The following is a 13,472-nucleotide window of genomic DNA, read 5'->3' as shown; positions in this document are numbered from 1 at the left end:
TTTTTTCTTGAGTCAGAAAGATTCCGTCGGGATCAAGTTTCTCCGTGTTATGTACTCCGGCCAAAGCTTCGGCGGAAAACAATTAATTCCTCTCGTCAGAGAACTCGCCGATAATCTTCACATCGCCTTTTAGGCAATCAACAACATGTCCTCCCTTAATTCACTCATGCCCTCTGCGGCTAGAGGTATCCTCTCGTCATGTCGGACGCCTCTTCGACAAGGCCCAATGGCCAGCCCGTTCTTAATGAGTTACCAGCAGGTTCGCGGAGTGAAGAACAACCCTCAGGCACGAGGGAAAAAGGACAAGGAGAAGGCGGCCAAGAAGTCGAAAAAGGGTGCTAGAGAGTTTCAGCAGAAGGATTTGAAGGATATTCAGCAGTTTGCGCTCTGCGATGCTGTCAGGTATGGCTGAGGGAGATTTGGCACTCTCTCTCGGGAGCTCCGCTAACCGTACTCGAATTCAGATATATTCGTGCATTCGAAGTCGGCCGGGAGCCGACTAGCTCCAAATACGAAATCCACATCCGCTTGAAGACCAAGAAAGACGGCCCCGTTATTCGTAACATGCTCCGATTCCCCCATTCCGTTCAAACAGAGTCCCGAATCTGCGTCATCTGCCCACCCGGATCAAGGCATGAGAAGGAGGCTCGCGCGGCAGGAGCAGTTCTGGTTGGAGAGCAGGATGTATTCGAAGCTGTGAAGAGCGGTAAGATCGAGTTCGATCGTTGTATCTGTCATCCGGACAGTTTGGATGCATTGAACAAGGCTGGACTGGGCAGGATTCTCGGTCCTCGAGGCTTGATGCCAAGCGCAAAAACGGGCACAGTGGTGGAAGATGTGGCTGCTCGGGTTGAGATGCTTCGTGGAGGTACTGTATACAGAGAGCGTGATGCCGTTATTCGACTGCCTATCGGGCAATTGGCGTTTACCCCGGAACAGCTGCGTGACAACCTACGTGCCACCCTTGAGCAAATCAAGAAGGATGCTGCTGGTCTCAATGACCGCATAACCAAGGAGATTTATGAAGTGGTGAGTTCAATGCAAATACCCATGCCCTGACCTGATGGGATCAACTAACGAATGCAGGTGTTGAGCTCGACCAATGGCCCCGGATTCAGTCTGAACGGAGAGTTCAAGTCTGATGACTCTCCAGATACCACCGCTTTGAGTGGTTTGTAAACTAGCCTTTCAATCACTGCTGTATAGATATGTTTCATTAGGAAGGATACGGTGTATAATGGTATTTATTTCAAACACATTTTAAGCATTGAACGCCAACGCTATGCAAAATGAAAAAAAAAAAAAAAAAAAATTATAATAAAAAAACAATTCTAATTATAATAAATAGCCCCCCTCCGGCCACAAGAACATCTATATTTTTAAAGCCTTCAATGCGGACACGGCACTCGTATCCTCACCCATGAACTTATAAAGACGTAAAACGGCCAGCGTTTTAGTATCCTGTTTGTCACCGGCTTGCTTCGCTTGCTCAAGTGCCTTCTTAAGATCTAACAACAGTGCAGAGCGGATCCCTGACATGCGCTGCTGCTGTGACTTTAGAAACGGATGCTCATCTCCAATGCGGGACGAAAGATTCGTGAGATAGATGTATTTCTGGATATGATGCTCGAGTCTCTTTAGCGATACGAGGGCGGCCGCATCACCGTTCTGGGGATCCTCATCATCCGTTTCCTCGTCGCTCTCGAGAAAGTCCGAGTCGGTGTCGGACAGGTCCGTCGACTTCTCTTCTCCCGGGGCGTGTGCAGAGTGGTCTCCAATCATCAGTCTTTTTTCTAGCTCGTCGACGCGGTCTGCAAAGTCCAGCAAAGCACGTCCGATGTTTGCGTTAGCCCTCAGCCGCTTCTTCTCGTTCAACAGCTGTTCCACCTCCTTCTGCCTTTCCTCAACCTTATCACGGATCGATTGGACATCCCTCTGAAACGCCAACAGGCCAACCCGAACTTCCTCGACCTTCTCCTCGCCTCCTTGGAGCGCAGTCCCTAGCGAGAGAAAGTCCTGGTAGTTCTCATTGACTAGGTCCAACAATTCCCGGCTGAGCAATTGATCCAAGTCGCGCAGTTCCTGACGCAAGTCTTCCAGACTCTGGTGTCGATTGGTCAGGGAGGAAAGGTAGGTTGCCGGGTCGAAATCAGGGGAGAGGAAGGAAGCGCGGGACAAAGGCTCGGGGAACGGAAGTCCGGATGTATCGTCATCCAAGTCGGATGCAGATTCATCAGAGTCGCCAAACTGGAGGAGCAAAAGGATTCAAGTTCAAGGTCAGTCTGGTATATTCCTAGACCAATCGGGGTAGAACGATGGAGGAGGGGGGGGGGGGGGACAGCTGGGCTTGCATACGCGAAATCTATTCATTTGGGCGGTCATTCGGCCAGATTGAAGGAATCCGCATGGATTGAGGTGCAGCAGGGAAAAGTAACAGTGTGGAGAGAGACAGAGATGAGTTGCAAGTTGAAACCTCGTTGTCTAGTCGGAGAGAGTTGATTCGTAGTAAGTGAGTAGTGTTACAAAGTCCGTCGCGACCAAAACCAAACCCGGATATCCCATACATAACAGCAAGCAATTAACCTTGATCAATCGGAAATATATTGTCCTACAATATTGCGACACCACCATCATCCTCATCCTCATCCTCATCCTCATAATCGGATTAATATTAATAGGAAACTGCTACTATATCTCTGCCAACACATCGACGTCTGTCTCAGCTGCAACTTGCCGAACTGCCGTCAATCAGGTGTCGTTAACAAAAGACGATTATGCTTTCCAATGCAAGGCCAGCCGGTTCGACTCTTCCATGCAGCTGTGTTCCTCTCTGTGCGATGCGTTGGATTGCCTCTACGTGTCCAGCTGGTTGACCTTCTATTCTGGAGTCTGACAGGCGCTTGATTCCAGACTACTCTTGTTAGGCGATCTTGTGAAAGAGCGGGGTTTCCTGTGCTGGTCTTCCGTGTCTTTCCCTGCGTCGCTGTCGAACAGACGCAACCTGCGTTGATAGTGGGTGTGTATACATACAGTACATGTGGAAATGGATTATAGGCCGTCTGACAGGTTGTGCTCCCACCTTGATGCATACCGACGACCCTCTCCGTTCTCCTCGTCCTCCTACCCGCGCCAGAGATGGTCACAGCTCAACCCTTCTTTTTCTTCCTCTTCATCATCATCATCGCCATCAGCATCCTCTTCCGCGGTCCCTATCACGGAGACAGCTGGTCCCTCTCAGCAGTTGCATCCCTGTCGCCATGAAACTGCCCTAGACGAGCCGACTCTGGCTTATCGCACGACCGCGTTACGTCAACTGAATGGCAATCCGAAGCCCTTGTCTTGGAAGTCCCGACAAGCAGCCAGTCATCCTCCTACCAGTAGTAGGTCCTCGACCCTAGCATCGCAGCCAGTTCTTGTCCGGGCCTATTCAGGCGGTCCTGATGATACCTCTAATTCCTCCAAGATGCCTTCACGGCGGTCGTTCCCTTTCACCAGCTCCTCGAACTTTCAAGAACGGGAGTATCAGCTTCCCTCGCATGAGGAATTCAGCATTGATGGCATCCTCCGCGCCATTGAACCCGACATTCGCAGCACGTTAGACTCGATTGGAGAAATCTGCGGCCGGAGCAAGCTCAGTCTAGCCAACGAGTATGGAAGTCACATTGCTCCTCTCGGGGAGATTCGCGCTCCGCCGGCTGGTCTGTTACCGGTCGATGAAGCCAGCTCCGACCATGGGGGATACTCGGGAGACAATCTAGTCATTTACGATGATGACAATAGTGCCTTTGATGGGCGAGATCCTAGTCCTTTCTCGCATTACACCTTCTTTGATACCCTTATTCCATCCCCCTCCGCTAGAGACGGCTCATCAATCCACGCCCAGCCAGCCACGCCGCGAACCCTGGGAGGCGTTGTTGAGCCTACCCTGGGCTCGCTTCCTACGACCCGCGAATTCGCCTCGAAACCCAAGGCTGACGGGCGGGCCTTGCTGGGGAACCAAGCCGAGTCGCTCACTGATGATCGAGTGCAATACATGCTTACTCCAGCGTTGGTCTCAGAAATCCTCCTCGATGCACAGGCAAATGTTCGCCTTTTAAATCCCGAATCTCTTCCCTCTACTCATCCGGATCTATTGTCTCCAGGGACAGTCGATGGTGATTTCCCCAACATTTCTAACCGCCAGTGTCCACCCGACGATCCCAACAAATTGTCCGAGGTTCAATCGCTTTTCCGCTGGCTGAAGCAAGCTGCATGGCATGATGGTTCTGGACTCGGACAGCAGCAGACAGCGGAAATGCGCCTACGAGCCATGCTTGAACGACTCGAAGCGCATAAAAATTGACCTCTCCAATCTCTTTATATTGTTAACGTAGGTTGCTCAATGGGCAGGGACTTCCTTTGGTAATTTGCGCTGTATATACGCTAGGCATTTTTTGTCTTTGGACGAGCACGAAATACAATGAACCAAATGAGATGCTTTCTCTCTCTCTCTCATTCTTAAAGCAGAACTATAATTACAGGGTATTAGATAAGATATCAGGTATCATAGAACTTCAACCTGTGTCTTTAGTATTATGAATTCCCCTCAATCTCTACTATCAGCGTCTTCGCAAACTCCTCGAATCGAGCATACGACCAGCAATCCCTATACCGCTCCACCAACAACGGCCTCTCATCAACCGTCTCTGGCTCTGGCTCTGGCTTTGGATCTTCTTCCTCATCGTCATCCCCTTCCATCCCCCCCCCCCTTCAACCAACTCCCCAAACTTCACATCCACCGGGACGCGTCCGAGAAACCTAACCCCCATCTCCCGCGCCATGACCTCCCCCCCACCACTCGAAAACAAATTACTCACCTCCCCACAGCACGGACACGTATACCCGGACATATTCTCAACGACGCCCAACATGGGGATACTCGTCTTCACGCAGAAATTCACCTCCTTGCGCACATCCGATGTGGCAATCGCCTGGGGCGTCGTGACGAGCACCGCACCCGCGAGTCGTGGGATCGTCGACCCCGTCCCCGTCCCTGCCCCGTGCACCGTCGTCGTCGTCGTCGTAGTAGTAGTAGTAGTAGTAGTAGCCATCGTCAACAACTGCTCCGCAAGCGCTATGTGCTCGTCACTTGTGCCCGGCGGCGTATCAACCAGCAAGTAATCCGTCTCGCCCCAGTACACGTCCGAGAGGAATTGCCGGATCATGGCGGTTTTCTTGGGGCCGCGCCAGATCACGGCGTCGCCGCGGTCCCGGAGGAGGAACCCGAGGGACATGCATCGTAGCGAGCCTCTCTCGGTGCGGGTGTTGCTGCCGGGGGGGGTATCTGTTCGACGGGCCTCTGCTTGCGTCGGAGTCTGAGACTGAGTCGGAGTCTGGGTGTCTAAAGCCGCATAGACAGGAACCGGCACCCATCCGCCTGGGGACTGGGTGATTTTTGCATCTTCAAGACCGACAAGACGCGGGATCGATGGGCCTGTGAGGTCGATGTCTAGGATTCCGACGGATTTCCCTTGTAGTGTGAGGGCGAGGGCGAGTTGTAGCGTGACGGAGGATTTCCCGACGCCGCCTTTGCCGGATAGGACCTTTAAATTTATTTTAAGATTTTGGTTAAAGAAAAGATTCGAGATGTGTAAATGCCTTCTTCTTCTTCTTGTGCAGTGTAGTGTAGTGAAATGTTATCGATAAGGTTATGGAGGGGTACAATAATTTTTTCTTCGCGGGGGAGAGGGATTAGAGATCGCTTACCAGGACAATATTCTTGACTCCGTCTAGAGGCATTCTTTCGCAATCTGCTCACTTGTTCTGGGGTGGAATGGAGAAGAAAGAAACAGTTGGTATGGAGTCCATGGAGGTCAAGCCGATCTCGCACAGTTTTTTGTTTCTGCGTCATTCCGCGGAGGAGCTGCTTATCAATCGCTTCTTCTTTCCAACTGGTTCTTACAAAAAAAAAAAAAAAAAAAGACCCATATATACCGAGTACGAAGTATACTACACTTGTTTCTAAAGGTTTTCTTTATCTTGAGCAGGAATTTTAGGTCTCGAGCTCACTATCAGATCCAAGTCTCTGATTCAGAACTACCAGGTATCATCAAGACTGGACCATTAGCCGGGAGTGAGATTAGACATATGATCTCAATTCTAGAGTACGAATCTATTGCCACTTCTGGACCACGACCCCTCCTCGCTTGAATTCTACCAGGTCTCCCAGGAGCGCGGTCTTGTCACTCAGCTCTTTGCTGGGGAATGTCGTCAAGAGCACCCAAGATCGGGTCTGGCTGGAAGCGCTAGCGACGGTCACAAAATCGTAGACATTGCCGATCGTGTGGGTTGTGTTGAACCGAGACGTCAGCCGGGTGCCATCTCCCAGTCGGATTTGAAGAGTCACTGTAGGCTGCGACTCATCCACATGGGGATGGACAGGCTCGCTGGGCTGGGTAGAGGGAGGGGTGGAGGAGGGAGTAGGGGTTCGAATGCCAGGAGTTGGGCTCCCAAGTCGTTGTCCTGCTCCCGAGAAGGGCTTATACTTGGGCTTTGGTTTGACGTATTTCTCGTCGTGCTGTTTAATCTCGACATTCACATCCTGACCATGCTGTACGTTCATGATGGCGAGCGGCGCACGGCCCTGTCGGATACTGTTGAGAATCTCGGCGTTTCGAGGGTCATCGGACCGATACAGCTCGCCATCATCAACGGAAAATCCATCCGCCCAAAAGTGTAGGGTTCGTTGTACTCGTTGTGGGATTTGCGATTCGGCAGGTGCGCTGGGAGCTTCAATGACCCTGCTGGGCATATCTTCGCCACCTAGTGTGCGGGCAGTGCCAGTAAAATAGGATGGTCTCGGCTCGGAATCATCAGATGCGGGGAGTTTGGTTCTAAGATGTTATTAGTGTGCGAAGCAATGAATCAAGAAGAGAGAAAAGTACTTTCTAGCCTTTTCCAGGATCTTTCTCTTAATGTCGTCTGGGTTCTGGACAGCTAGTCCAGATTTCTCCCCGCCAGCAAAGAAGTCCTGGTTCACATTATCATCCTCCTCGGAGCTATCTCCGCCAACGGCGGAGGCAAGGTCGCCCAACGTTGCGAACTTCTTTTGAGGCTGTCTGCGCGACGAGGACTGGGCCGACGTGGATGGTTCTGGTTGAGCGCCAAAGCCGCTCGCCTCAGCCGGGCTGGTTTCATGGGAAGTCTCGTCTTGCTCCGCATAAAACTCCGTCACTGCCGCTTCAAGATCCCATCCATTGGTTGCGAGATACTCCTGGGCCTAAAGCAAACGAGTGTGAGGGTTGTAAGCATGAGTGGCATACGTGAGCTGGGATTCCAGCCTACCTGGTCAGCGCCCGCTCTGGTCATGGCGCAGAACTGAGAGATCAGTTCATCACGATCGGTAGGGTCCATGATTGTATAGAATGAGGGACCTGAAGCTATCAAGTTGAGGGAACGCAAGTCAGACAGGTGAAATGAGAGCTCAGGCAAGAAGAGAGATTACGATCGATCCAGCCTCTTATTGTTGATTGAGGAAAAGGAAAAGCGCAACAGTACGTCACAGTTACCTGATTGGTCATCCGGAGGAGGGGATCTTCCGTGGTGCCTCAGGCTACATCTCCAGGAGCAAATAATGTGAGCTGGCGTATCCAGATTTCCTATACAGTTACAATAATATTGAATATATAGAAAACAACTTAGATCATTTCTTATCCATGGATTTTTCTATAGCTTTCTCCTTAATGTTTTTTACTGGCTATATCTAAGTTAGGTAGATTGATGGATGGCGCTGGTCTGTTGGGAAAGCTGCTTATATAACCCCCTTCTTCATGCGCGTTGGAGATCGATCGATTGATCCATCACTCATGAATTAATCAAAGAGCCTCGTTATTGAGCTTGTTCAAATACTGCCATAGTTGAAACATTTCCCTATATTCCACTTGGGTCGGCTATTCCTCCTGGAGCTCTACAGGGACTATACTTCATCACTGAGTTCCCCCTGTTTCCTCCCTCCCCTTTCCCACTCCTGTCGCCTGTTGACAATCCCTTCCCCCACATCATGGCGTCAAACGACGTTTCGCACTCGAGGATCGCGCTATATGAATCCGGCCTGACAATCCCCTCGGACTCGGAAAACTACTCTGCGAACCATGAAGTCTCTGCCTCCACGTCGACCACATCTAGCTCGCCGCTGATTCTCTACAAACCCCCGACTATCTTGGGCCTTCTCCGCGGGGTGGCCATCAACCTAGTGCTCCCTTTTGTCAACGGGTTGATGCTGGGATTTGGTGAGCTATTTGCACATGAGGCTGCATTTAGGCTAGGTTGGTCGGGAACGAAGGTACTTACTTCTCTTTCGAACGGGTCTCTGAAGGATACTTACCCTGATTGATCGCTAGATTTTCCCTACATACCGACGAACACAGCCTGTCAGCCCTGGAATGGAGCTTAGGTGATATCTTTTCTATTCGATATAGGGAAGTGGACAAGAGCTGCGAGACAGCAGAGCACGTTCCGGTATGAGGCGGTGGCCATACCAGTAATAGACAATCTGGGGGAGAAAAAAAAAAGGGAAAAAATAAGAGGACGTCGGTATGATCGGGATCATTCATCCGAGATTTTTTTCCCCCCTTTTTTCTTTCTCCTTTGGCAGCATGAGAGATGCGTTCCTCGTGGAGGGCGCTATATTACCCATGTACATACACATAGATCCAGCAGGCAGTATTCAGTAATTGGTTCGATGGAGGCGTCTGGCGAACATTCATGGCACAATGTCAACCCCTATGATTACAGAAATAACCCGGTTTTACTCTCTGATCAACGGCATCCTGATCAGTACTTCTTCCCAGTGATATATATAGTTAGTTAATTGATTCTAGACTGACTGTTTGGGTGTTTTGAATGCCGGAGATTCTCGTGACTTGACCGCCCGGCAAAACCCCGGTCTGGGCAACCAAAAAAAAAAGCGTCTTTCCAGGTTCGCAGCCGGGATTGGTCTCTACCCTTTCCCTTCGTTTCTCCGTCAAGACTCATAATGCTGGGAGGGTATGGTTTGAAAGGGCGCGGCGTTATGCCCGCCATCGCCCGGCAGCGATTGGCCGCTTTCTCACGCTCCAGTCGATCGGTTTGTCTCTCTGCCCTCGGTGTCACGATCCGGCCATGTAAGAATGAATGACCTGCTGACTGGTGATTTCTGTAGATGTCCTCATTCCGTCCTCAGAGCTCACCACTCCCTGTCCGATATGGCAGGTTAACCCAGACACTGGCCGGGAAAATGACTTGGAGACCGGCCTCTGCCATTCCCGGAGTCTCTGCCACCCGGTTCAACTCGACCGCGACTTCCTCCGCATCTGCCTCGTCGGCCGTGCCGGCTGTAGAGGCTGCCTCCTCCGCCAATGCTGCGGCACCGGTTGAGGTTTCTGATCTCGCAGAAATCGATATTACTGCTATTCCGGAACAGATTGGATATCTGAAGCAGCTGGGCCTGGACTACGGCTGGGGTCCGTCCTCGATGATTGAATACTTCGTTGAGCACTTTCACATCTGGGGAGGACTACCCTGGTGGGCGAGTATTGTCGCAACGGGTGTCTTGGTCCGTTTAGCTCTGCTGGGCCCGATGTTCGGTGCCGCGGACACTGCTACCAAGATCAACAACATCAAGCACATTTCCACTCCCATCCGGACGAGGATGATGCACCATGCGCGGGAGAGCAACCAGATTGAGATGAACAAGGCCCGGGTGGAGATGCAGAAGCTCCACCAGGACCATGGAGTCAAGCCCTGGAAGTCATTCGTTCCGCTCATCCAGATTCCTTTCGGTTTCGGCTGCTATCGCGTGGTCAAGGGCATGGCTTCTTTGCCTGTCCCAGGGCTGGCTGTGGAACATGTTGCCTGGATTCAGGATCTCACGGTGTCGGATCCTTACTATATACTTCCTGCTGCCACATCCCTTTTCATGTATCTTAGTTTCAAGGTACGTTTTCGCTTCTTTACATCGGCAGCTCCTCCTACTAACTCCCCCCCCCCCCCTTAGAAAGGAGGAGAATCCGGAACCAACGATTTCACCAAGACATCGTTGGGCAAGATGTTCCTTTACGGTCTCCCTAGTATGTCCTTTGCCTTCATGTCGTTCTTCCCTAGCGCTCTTCAGATCTACTTCGCCACCACGGGTCTCTTCGCCCTCGGACAATCCTACCTTATCAACAGCCCCGCCTTCCGTCGTGTTGCCGGCATCGCTATCGCCACAAAGCCCGCACCCGCAGTCGACCCTACGAATCCGCTTGCCAGCCAAGGCGGATCCGAGCAGAGCCGAGCGCTGCGTATGCTCACCGAAGCCCTGGAGGCTGAAAATGCCAAGCTGTCGGAGGGCCGCCCGGCCACCCCGGGCCAGGAGCTCAGCTTCATCGACCGCGCTATTGAGTCTCTGAAGCAGTCCAAGGACAAGCTCAAGCGCGAGACCACCGAGAAGGTGAATGAGATGCGCGGCGACGGACCCTTGAAGAACGCCGATGGCACGCTTGCGGAGCCGCCGAGGCTCAGCGAGAAAGACCGCAAGTTGGCGGCGGACTACGAGAAGCGTCGAAAGGAGGAGGAAGACTGGAAGCGCGAAGAGCGGAACCACGCTCGGCGGGAGGCCCATCTGCGGGCACTCGATCTGGAGAGGGAGAAAGCCCGTGCGGCGTTCAAGCCAAAGGCGAAGCAGAGGTAGGGTATGCCCCTGGCTGTTCACGAGGAGACGGTAGGGTCGATATGGATAGATGTCTTTGTATTATAGGGGCTACAGCATGTTGTAGTGTTATAGATAGTGCATGTTTAATTTATGTATTCATATCTTCTCTCTCTCTCTGTGTGTGTGTGTGTGTGTGTGTGCATGTAGAGTATTAGAGTAATGATATATTTTCTTACAAAACAACCCATTTATTTTATTTTATTTTTAGGTTATTTCCCTCCACACTCACAGTAATTAGTAAATGACTAGATTGTTCACTATTTGTTTTATATTTAGAGTCTACCCTGGTACTACTAGTAAGTAGTAACTAGATCAGTCAAGGTCTTTGTAAAATAGTACTATATAACTATAACTAGGTAGTAGGAGTCTTCTTCTTCTTCTTCTTCTTCACCAAGTAAGTAACTCAGTAACTAATAACTAACCAATATTATCTTTTTATTTTATTTTATTCATTCATTCATTCATTCATTCATTCATTCCTCCCACCTAAGAAAGTCAATCAGGTTCAACTCCACCTGATCCTGATCCTGGACTAAATCTAGACCTCTACTCCACTCCATTCCACTCCACTCCACTGAGAATAAAGAACAGAAATAGATAAAGAGAAGAGAAGAGAAGAGAAGAAAAGAAAAGGGTTTTCATGGATGAATACATGCTATTTCTGGATATGCTGTTTTCGGAAATATAAGGGAGGGAGGAAGGAAGGAAGGAAGGATCTGTTTTTCTTTAGTTATGGCTTATGTTACTTTCCTGTGACTTACTATTAAAGCTATGTTAATGTTACTTTAGTTGAATGGGAATGTTTCATCTAGTTTGCTTGATCTTGAATGCATGCATGAATGGATTTAGGGTGATAGTTAAAAAGAAAATTAAGATGAGTTACATTAATTAGGGGTTAATGCCTGAAAGAAAGTCTAGTTATCCTAGATTATATAATATAGTTTATGCTGCCCAATGGACCAGCCATATCCCAACACTTTTTACACATGGACACGAAGAAAAGATAGGGTTGAAGAAAGAATATAGGGGGTACAAATATGTTGCAATGAAGCGAGGATATCAAGAAATGGTTCAACTTGCCCCAAGGACGCCAGCAGACAAAGGGGAACACATAAAATGTAGTGTATGAAGAGCTGAAGAAATGTATAAATGCGAATACAAAGGCTACGCAGTTTGCATCGGCACGGACGTTAGAGGGAGCTCATGAGTAGGTTTCTCGTCCTGAACGAACATCATCTCCTCCAGTTTCTGCGTCATGCGGGCGCAGAATGGATCAACGTATTTCGTCCAGAGATAGGCGCAGACATACACCAGAATAATCCACAGTGGAATACTGATGGCCACCACCCAAGGCGGACGGATCGGGATCCACACGGGCTCGCCGTTTTCTTGCTTCTTCTCGGGGTCGAACGGTTGGCCAGTGATGCCGTAAAGCATCCAGCAGAGCACAGTGCGGAGCAGAGTTCCGTGGACCAGGTACACGGCGAAACTCTGTCCCCCCAGCCAAAGAAGAAGGCGGTTGGAGAGAAAGTCCTTGGCTCGGGGAGAAAGGTAAATGGCGAGGATGATCAGGTCAACGCCGATAGCGGAGTAGCGTTTGCCAACATTGACGTCGGGCGGGAAGATATAGTGGGAGATCTTGAGCATGACATTAGACCAGTCGCTCCATTCGGGGTGTTCGCCAGGATAACCCGCGATAAAGAGACCGGCAGCGAATATGAGGGCGGCAAAGGCACGTCGGGGCCATTTCCACTTTTCGATGAACTCTTGGAAGGACACTTCGTAGGAAAGGTCGCTAAGGAACATGCCGTAAATTCCTTGCATTTGGAAAGTTTCTAGTCTTGTTAGTTTCATTCTCCAAAAAAAAAAAAAAATAAAATAAAAAAATCGAGGGGAAGAAGGAGGAGAAGGAGGACTACCTGTATTTTTGGCCGCATCTTGGTGGAAGTAAAGGAACATGATCAAATAGACAACCAACCGCCAGCGGAAACGCATAAACATCGTGACACAGAGCATAATATACACCAACATGGAGGTCAACAGAAGAGGCAACAAGGCCCACTGGTGATCATCGTAGGCCATGTATCCGGTTGTCCAAGTAGTCAGAAAGTTCTTGAATAGTCGCAGGAACTCCTTCCAGAAGGAATCCTCGAGATCCGGAGCGGCATATCGACACCACCAGCAGTCTGAGCGGTTGGCGACAACAAAGGCCCTGCACTGTGCCATCACCCAAGATATCAATAACGCGATCGTTGCCGGCATGATGAGACGAGGTGGTCGGCGGAAGGCACTCTTCGCAATAGCCGTGAAGGAAGCGAGGTGGTTGCCGTTCCGAGTGAGCTTGATGGGCTTCAAGGCACATACATAGCCGGTGAGAAAGGCAAAGATGGTGACGCCGATTCGACCCTGCCACGGAATCCGGAAAACAGGCAGCTGCAGCAATCGAGGAGGGACATCCTCTCGATCCCGCGGAGCGAAGAGATCATAATCCCAGGCGCGGGCTAAATGAGTGAGAACGACCAAGAAGGAGGCAATACCTCGCAGACCCTACAGAACTTAGTATACTTTACCCCCGAACCAAGCAAGCATCGGCGTCTCCCGGGGGGGGGGGGGGGGGGGGGGGAGACATACATCAATCCATTTGACACTCTTTCGAGGATCTCCCTTGACATTCGGATCACCTCCGCTCCAGGGTAGAACTTCCCGAATTCGGGTATAGAGATAGGTAGCGTGGGACATGCTGCGAACGGAAGCTCACGAGATA

At 50.5% G+C, this 13,472-nt stretch overlaps 7 protein-coding genes across 7 annotated transcripts; 3 read left to right on the top strand and 4 right to left on the bottom strand.

Annotated features, from left to right (window-relative positions):
- Positions 1 to 99: 99 nt before the first annotated feature.
- Positions 100 to 1,327, top strand: P175DRAFT_0557718 (mitochondrial 54S ribosomal protein uL1m). Its single transcript, XM_040900794.1, has 3 exons — positions 100 to 402; positions 465 to 1,029; positions 1,087 to 1,327. Exons 1-3 carry the CDS (start codon positions 146 to 148, stop codon positions 1,177 to 1,179), a joined length of 915 nt encoding a protein of 304 aa, XP_040752430.1. The 5' UTR covers positions 100 to 145; the 3' UTR covers positions 1,180 to 1,327.
- Positions 1,328 to 1,332: 5 nt separating this feature from the next.
- Positions 1,333 to 2,712, bottom strand: P175DRAFT_0243118 (COG2 family protein). Its single transcript, XM_040892676.1, has 2 exons — positions 2,356 to 2,712; positions 1,333 to 2,247 (listed from the first exon to the last, which is right to left on the bottom strand). Exons 1-2 carry the CDS (start codon positions 2,380 to 2,382, stop codon positions 1,372 to 1,374), a joined length of 903 nt encoding a protein of 300 aa, XP_040752429.1. The 5' UTR covers positions 2,383 to 2,712; the 3' UTR covers positions 1,333 to 1,371.
- A 925-nt stretch (positions 2,713 to 3,637) lies between these two features.
- P175DRAFT_0509531 (Mrp/NBP35 family ATP-binding protein) lies at positions 3,638 to 5,778 on the bottom strand (the record flags this gene model as incomplete). Its single annotated transcript, XM_040898435.1, has 3 exons — positions 3,638 to 3,700; positions 4,755 to 5,582; positions 5,746 to 5,778. The coding sequence occupies 3 exons, from the start codon at positions 5,776 to 5,778 to the stop codon at positions 3,638 to 3,640; spliced, it is 924 nt and encodes a 307-aa protein (XP_040752428.1).
- A 258-nt stretch (positions 5,779 to 6,036) lies between these two features.
- P175DRAFT_0501664 (protein phosphatase regulator SHP1) lies at positions 6,037 to 7,461 on the bottom strand. The gene is made up of 3 exons (XM_040897220.1): positions 7,324 to 7,461; positions 6,924 to 7,258; positions 6,037 to 6,872 (listed from the first exon to the last, which is right to left on the bottom strand). The coding sequence occupies exons 1-3, from the start codon at positions 7,390 to 7,392 to the stop codon at positions 6,152 to 6,154; spliced, it is 1,125 nt and encodes a 374-aa protein (XP_040752427.1). The 5' UTR covers positions 7,393 to 7,461; the 3' UTR covers positions 6,037 to 6,151.
- Positions 7,462 to 8,038: 577 nt separating this feature from the next.
- On the top strand, positions 8,039 to 8,435 carry P175DRAFT_0437194 (TOM13-domain-containing protein; the record flags this gene model as incomplete). The annotated part of the gene is made up of 2 exons (XM_040893843.1): positions 8,039 to 8,320; positions 8,379 to 8,435. 2 exons carry the CDS (start codon positions 8,039 to 8,041, stop codon positions 8,433 to 8,435), a joined length of 339 nt encoding a protein of 112 aa, XP_040752426.1.
- Positions 8,436 to 8,964: 529 nt separating this feature from the next.
- On the top strand, positions 8,965 to 10,820 carry P175DRAFT_0479637 (membrane insertase OXA1). The gene is made up of 3 exons (XM_040895401.1): positions 8,965 to 9,103; positions 9,179 to 9,952; positions 10,013 to 10,820. The coding sequence occupies exons 1-3, from the start codon at positions 9,014 to 9,016 to the stop codon at positions 10,685 to 10,687; spliced, it is 1,539 nt and encodes a 512-aa protein (XP_040752425.1). The 5' UTR covers positions 8,965 to 9,013; the 3' UTR covers positions 10,688 to 10,820.
- Positions 10,821 to 11,872: 1,052 nt separating this feature from the next.
- Positions 11,873 to 13,447, bottom strand: P175DRAFT_0493337 (acyltransferase family protein; the record flags this gene model as incomplete). The annotated part of the gene is made up of 3 exons (XM_040895956.1): positions 11,873 to 12,543; positions 12,628 to 13,255; positions 13,340 to 13,447. The coding sequence occupies 3 exons, from the start codon at positions 13,445 to 13,447 to the stop codon at positions 11,873 to 11,875; spliced, it is 1,407 nt and encodes a 468-aa protein (XP_040752424.1).
- Positions 13,448 to 13,472: the final 25 nt, after the last annotated feature.

Source organism: Aspergillus ochraceoroseus (assembly GCF_002846915.1).
Source record: "Aspergillus ochraceoroseus IBT 24754 chromosome Unknown P175scaffold_4, whole genome shotgun sequence".
NCBI classification, from domain to species: domain Eukaryota; kingdom Fungi; phylum Ascomycota; class Eurotiomycetes; order Eurotiales; family Aspergillaceae; genus Aspergillus; species Aspergillus ochraceoroseus.
The sequence above is the reverse complement of the archived record's forward strand: the minus strand, read 5'-3'. Positions and strand labels throughout refer to the sequence as shown.